The sequence below is a fragment of the Neltuma alba genome, unplaced genomic scaffold (genome assembly GCF_004799145.2).
Source record: "Neltuma alba isolate B1F8T4 unplaced genomic scaffold, ASM479914v2 tig00012990_pilon, whole genome shotgun sequence".
Lineage (NCBI taxonomy): Eukaryota > Viridiplantae > Streptophyta > Magnoliopsida > Fabales > Fabaceae > Neltuma > Neltuma alba.
The window spans coordinates 11,423-17,812 of record NW_021637343.1 but is presented as its reverse complement, the minus strand read 5'-3'; the positions used below and the strand labels follow the sequence as shown (position 1 = coordinate 17,812).

General features: G+C 34.3%; 1 protein-coding gene across 1 annotated transcript; it reads left to right on the top strand.

Moving 5' to 3' along the window:
• The first annotated feature begins 202 nt into the window (after positions 1-202).
• Positions 203-991, top strand: LOC114733234 (protein SRC2-like). Its single transcript, XM_028920647.1, has one exon. It carries the CDS (start codon positions 203-205, stop codon positions 989-991), a length of 789 nt encoding a protein of 262 aa, XP_028776480.1.
• The last annotated feature ends 5,399 nt before the right edge of the window (positions 992-6,390 follow it).

Here is a 6,390-nt window from a genome sequence, read left to right as displayed (position 1 = left end):
ACTCTGCCTGCACCGCTCCATCCTGCTAAATCTTTGACTACCCCCAACTTATATAAATCCAGCCATCCAGCAGAAATCGGGACCTCCCATCCAAGACAGCTCTTCTCGTCCTTAACCCTTTTCCCAACCTCTATTATCTCAACCCTCCCCTCCTTGCACCCAATCTTTTCCATCAGTTTTTAGGGTTGACAACCTCTTCGGGATGGATTACAGGACGTTAGAACTCAACATCGTATCTGCAAAAGACATCAAGAAAGTTAGCCATTTGTCGAAGATGCACGTATACGCTGTTGCTTCAATCATCGACGACCCCCAGCAGAATCAGCTTGCCAAAACTCCCATCCACAGACACGCCGGCGACAGTCCCACTTGGAATTTCGCCGTTCAGTTCACCTTCAATGAGTCCTTGGCCAAGCAGAACCGACTCACCCTTTACATCCGACTATTCTCTCATCGCTCTATTTTCGGTGACAAAGAAATCGGTAGCGTTCGAGTCCCGGTTAACGAGCTAATCGACCGTGCCGGAGACGGAAACTCATTGCAGCATATGAATTACGACGTGAGGAAACCGTCAGGCAAATCCAAAGGTGTCCTGAACATCTCCTACAAATTTGGTGAAAAATTCACGGGGCCTCCGCCGACGGTACCAAAGGAAGCGCCTGCGATGGCGTATCCTCCACCGCCACCACCCATGGGATCCAGCTCGATGCCGTACCCTCCACCACCGCCACAACATGGGGCACCATATGGGTACCCGCCTCCGCCGCCATATGGCGGGTACCCACCGACTCAACCAGGATACGGGTACCCAGCACAACCAGGTTACGGGTATCCACCGGTTCACGCACCGGCAAAGAAGAGCAAGTTTGGAATGGGAATGGGAGCTGGATTGATGGGAGGAGCGCTGGGGGGGCTGCTCATTGGAGATATGATATCTGACGCGAGTGCTTACGATGCTAGTTTCGATGATGGTGCTGGATTCGATTTTTAAATTTTCCTTTCCAGCCTTTTGGATAGTGCAACTCTAGAACACTTTTGTTCTCTGAACAGTTACTTTCCTTGAGAGGGCTTTTGTTTTTTCACTACCCTAGGTTTCTGCAGATTATGCGAGGTCTCTGCTTCTCTTTAATCTTATTCTTTTCTTTTTCCCTGACCCTAATTTAATTTACTAGATTATGCTACATAATGATAGCGGTTTCGAGTGTTACATAAAAATAATAGTCTTCCGGTCCTTAATATAAGACCCATTTAACTAATTTGATTAGATGAAAGAAGTCAGGTAAGTTAGTTAATTATAAGAAATGTGATATGTTTTTCCTAAAATACCATAATCATTTTTCTTAATACCCCTTCTTCCTCTTCTACTTGATTATGGTTGAAGGAGTATCTATAAGGGTAATTCAGAGAAAATTGATAAATATGAGAAATGGGTCTTATATTTAGGACCAAAACGAACTTAACAATTGGGTTCTATATTAAGGACCGGAGGAGTATTAGCTTCCAAATATTAGTTTGCCATGGTTCTAGCTTATAGTCAAGATCACAATAATATTATAGCTGGCTATATTTGCTAGATTGCTGATAAGTGTGCATTACAAATGATCTAGAAGAGTGACTAGTTTTTGAAAAAAGGGTGAGCGTTGATTCAAATTAACGAGTGGAGGGACGCCAACTTTCTGTACACGGTACGGGGTAGCTCCGACCTCCGAATGAGGAAATAATGGAATCTGAGGTTAACATGCAGGGAAGGCTCAAAATGTTTGTGAAAAAATCTGTAGGGGGATCTATCCAAAGCCCGCACAGCTCCCAGTTTCCGGGCTTGGAGGCTTTAGGATTACGATGAGAACAATAATTAAAAAAAAAGGGAATTATTCTTTTTCTAAATCAGTTATTTAGAGCAGAATCAATTAAACACAAACATATCAGGCCTAACCAATAAGAGTTAGGTTTAGCGTAGCTCTTCGTAACGTGATAAGCTAATATTTGAATTTTTACTGGGATAGGTGTCCATCCACATTTTAATGTTTGATAGTGCTTCATATTAAAAAGAGAAAAAAAGAAAAACAAATTGAGCTGAAAATCACTGGATTTTCCGAAGACAGTGGCGCAACACGGGATGAGATAAATACGTATTCATCCATCCATTTTGAAATGAAAAATATATGTATTTTTGGGTTGGGTCAGTATCTTCATCTGGGTTTATTCTGGGCCCAAAGCTTGAAAAGATGAATTTGTACTCTTTTGGGTCATGACAAGGATTGGTCAAATGTAACCTCAAAGAAGAACGTCAAACCCCCAAGGACGGCGGATGAGGACATGTAAGTGAAACTCTAAGCCCAAGGAAACCATTCCAAAAATAGCCCATCGACTTCAAAAGCCTCTAAGCCCATGCCATGGGTATAACAACAGTACAAGTTCAAACAAGGACACCCCCCCGGGGGGGGGGATGCCTGGTTATAATTTCGCATGAAGGCAGATGATTAATGACATTCTACGATACGCGCACACATGTATATTGCCCTAGGGGCACATGTTACATTAATTGTACATTATCGTAAGTCCAGACATCCAATTAATTAATTAAGCGCTCAAATTCTCTCTATCACTTTATTTTGATACTCCAATCACATGCCACATCTAATACATAATATAAAAAATTAGTTTAAAAAAATTATGATCTAAAATACAAGATGTTGTTATAATAATTAACACTATTTTTTTTTATCCCTACTAAATATAGGAGAAAAATAATAAAAGTATTTAAAAATTAATTTATTACTTTTGAATTAATTTTTTAGGGATGAATAAGAAAATTTTAATTTATTACTTTTGAATTACATTTTTTAGGGATATAATAAGAAAATTTTATCATTTTATGACACATTTCAATGACTATATTTTTATTTGTCAGTATGTGAAAAAAGTTAATCATTATGAACCACTGGGAGTATCAATGATCTCACTGTCATTAAATGAAGAATATAGCAAAAATACTTCTCTCTCAGCGTTAATGCCATGCAATCGCAGAATTGATATATATCCTACATTCTTTATGTTTGAGTACTTATTCTCCAAAATCAATGTCAATTCCCTAATTCCATTTTTTTTTGTTTTCAGAAAGAACAAAGTTAAAGCATCGCATAAACCAAGCTAGCACTCGATGAGCCGATAAATCATTCTCCCTCAGCTTTAATCATCCCCCCTCTGTTCTTTCAGGCTTTGTTTGGTTCAATAGAAGAGAAGAGAATGGAGGGAAGATTGATTAAAGAAAGAGGAGACGAGGGAAAGAGTGATTATGGTTTTGTTTGGTTCGAAAGGAAGAGAAAAGAAGGGAGATTTCTTATTCGGTTCATAAGAGGAGGGGAGTGGAGATAATTATAAATTGACAAATATGCCCTTATCTCTATATTTAGACTGGTTTATTTTTTTATTAAAATATTTATATCAAAATTATTATTTCTTAATTTATCAATTTTAAAAAAACCAATTACCTCACTTATATGTGATAAAAAAATGATAAAACTAAAAAAAAAGAAAATATGATAAAAAGTTTAACATTCTATCTTATTAATTTTATAAATATATGTATTAATATATATGATATGTATATATTATATAATTATAACACGCACGTTATGATATGTATATATTAACATATATGTATGTTATCTGAGATTATAATACACATGCTATGATATATAATTACAATACACACATGTTATGATATGTATATATTATATAATTATAATATTATATTATCATTATCAAATATTATTAGTGGCTAAAAAGATAAAAAAGTGAAAAAAATATTTTTAATGAGATGGACACACTTAGAATATTGAAAAGTTAGTATGGGCAGTTTGGCTAATATTAGACATAATATTTCTCTCACCTCTAAAAAACCCTAAATTTGGAGTAGAGCACTAAAAGACAAATTTCTTTTCTTCTCTCTCCTCTATTTTTTCCAACCAAACACATTTATCTCTTCTCCTTCCCTCCCTTCAACAACCCTCCAATCAAACAACAACCTTCCAACCAAACGGAGCCAAGTTCTCCCATCTCAATCCTTCAGTTCTCCCCCACACGCACTCTTTTTTTTTTTCCCCGCGGAAAATGTAAGTATGATTTTCATACTTTTATTATCATTTTATATCATTAAGATGATTAATTTAACATTTAGTTATTAGCTATTCACGTACACCTCATTCTATCGTTGTTGCTTTATTAACCATATGTGTATTCTTTAAAAGAAAATATTACTAATGTTACAGATTTATTAACAATTTATAATAAATGTATATATATAATGGAGATTATACTACCTCCAGTCTTAAATATAATAGCTAGTTGACTAATTTGAGTAGATTAAGAAAATAAGTTAAGTTGGTTGTTTGTTATAAATATGTGTTATCTTTCTTAAAATATCCTTGTTAATCAAATTTATTGGTCATAACTATTATTATTATAAGAATTATTTTAAAAAATAGATAAATATGAGAGACAAAATGGATTGAGATTTTATATTTAGAACTAAAATAAAAATCAAATAGGGTCTTATACTAAGAACTGGAGGTAGTATGTTATAAACTACAGTTAAAAGTGGAATATAATTTTTACGAGAGTACGATGGAGAATAAGTTCATATACCAAGGGAGGGCATCATTTTAAAACATGAGATACTAAAAGCTTTGAATAGGATTCACATGCTCATTTAATCTGGAAAAGTGACTTTTCGGGGTGATATGCCCTTTTGAGGCTAATTAAGCAATTATTATTAATTAATTGGTACGTATTCTCGCCTTGTGGCACTAATCCACTTGCTTCACCTCGCGGATCAGACGAAGGCATCTATCTCCTAAAATAATGCTTATTTTTTGTGTCAAAGCATATATCATATTGTACTTTATTTAGCTCTTCTTCCCTTTTTTTTCTTTTTGATTTTTTTTCAAATTAAGTGCATCCTTTCTCATATTACTATAAAATTAAGGCACCGACTGGATTCCTATACATAGAAAATTCTATTGCAGATATAGATAATTACAGTTGGCCATTAATTAATTCATTGAAGTGGTCCAACACACACACACACACACAAGTCATCAACCATCAAAAACCAAAAGAATTAGTTATATGCAAGCTACTCTACAAGTTGAAATGTGATGTAGAAGAATGGAATTTTCCTCATTTGAATCCTTTTATTTCATTTTAGATGTTAACTAGAAACTTTTCTTCCGTGCGATGCATGGATTAGTCTATTTGATTAGATTTAAAATTCTAATAAATTACGTTATCTACTATAACTCAAGATTTACTTTTTATAGGAATATGATTTAGAAAGAATAGATGAAAATTTAAAATTATTTATTTATTTTTTCATTTAAGTTTCCAATTAACATAATATTTAATTATGATACTCCACATTTAATGCAATATATTCAAATTCAAAATTAATTATTAATTTTTTCATTTGAGCCTCCAATTAAAATTTTATTTATTTATAATGTTTCCATTTAATTCAATATATTCAAATTTCAATCAATATGTTATTCAAATCTCATTAATTAAATATATTCAGATCTAATAATATTATACCTGACTTATTTTTAAACGAATTGGGTATTACAAGTTTTCAAAAATATAGTTGATTGATTGATTTTGTGGGAAACATCATATGCATACAATCATTCATTCAAATTGGCTCTAGCATGAGGTGCAATTTAGACACGCATATAAGAGCGTGCAGAAGTTGAGTCTATGGCAAACAATGAAGATTTATACAATATTTTTCATAATATAATTACATGATGATAATTAATGATAACATATAAAAGCAAGGAAGCTAAGTTAGCTGTACTACAAAACAAGGGAACCCGATGAAATAAACTTTATTTCTGTAGTAGGAATAAGAAGGGACGAAGGCTTTGTTTAAAAAGAAGAGGCTAATATGGAAAGGCAAACACATCGCTGATAAAGGATATTTGGGGATACAAAAAAAAAAAGTGTCTTGTCCAGTTAAATATAGGACTTTAGAATTTGGCTTTTTTGTTCGGGAAAATCACATGGGCTTGTTGCCCGAGGGAAGCTAGCTTTGCTTCTATTGTGGAGCCAACTCCTACCCCTCCATATGATTCTCAATGTCACTGACATGCATAATGGTATGGGATGATTAAATTAAAGAATACCAAAGCTTGTTTTTTGAAAACTGCTCAGCTCATATTTTCGTCTTCTCTCCCAGTACAGTAGTGGGGAAAAATCCCCAACGTCATGGCTAAAGCTGATGTGGCATATGATGCAGCTTCGACCCTTTTCAGGTTTCTGAGAGAATCAACAGCATTGTCTGAGGTTGACAGTTAATGTGAGGTGAAAAACAAGTTTTCGATGCCACCTCAC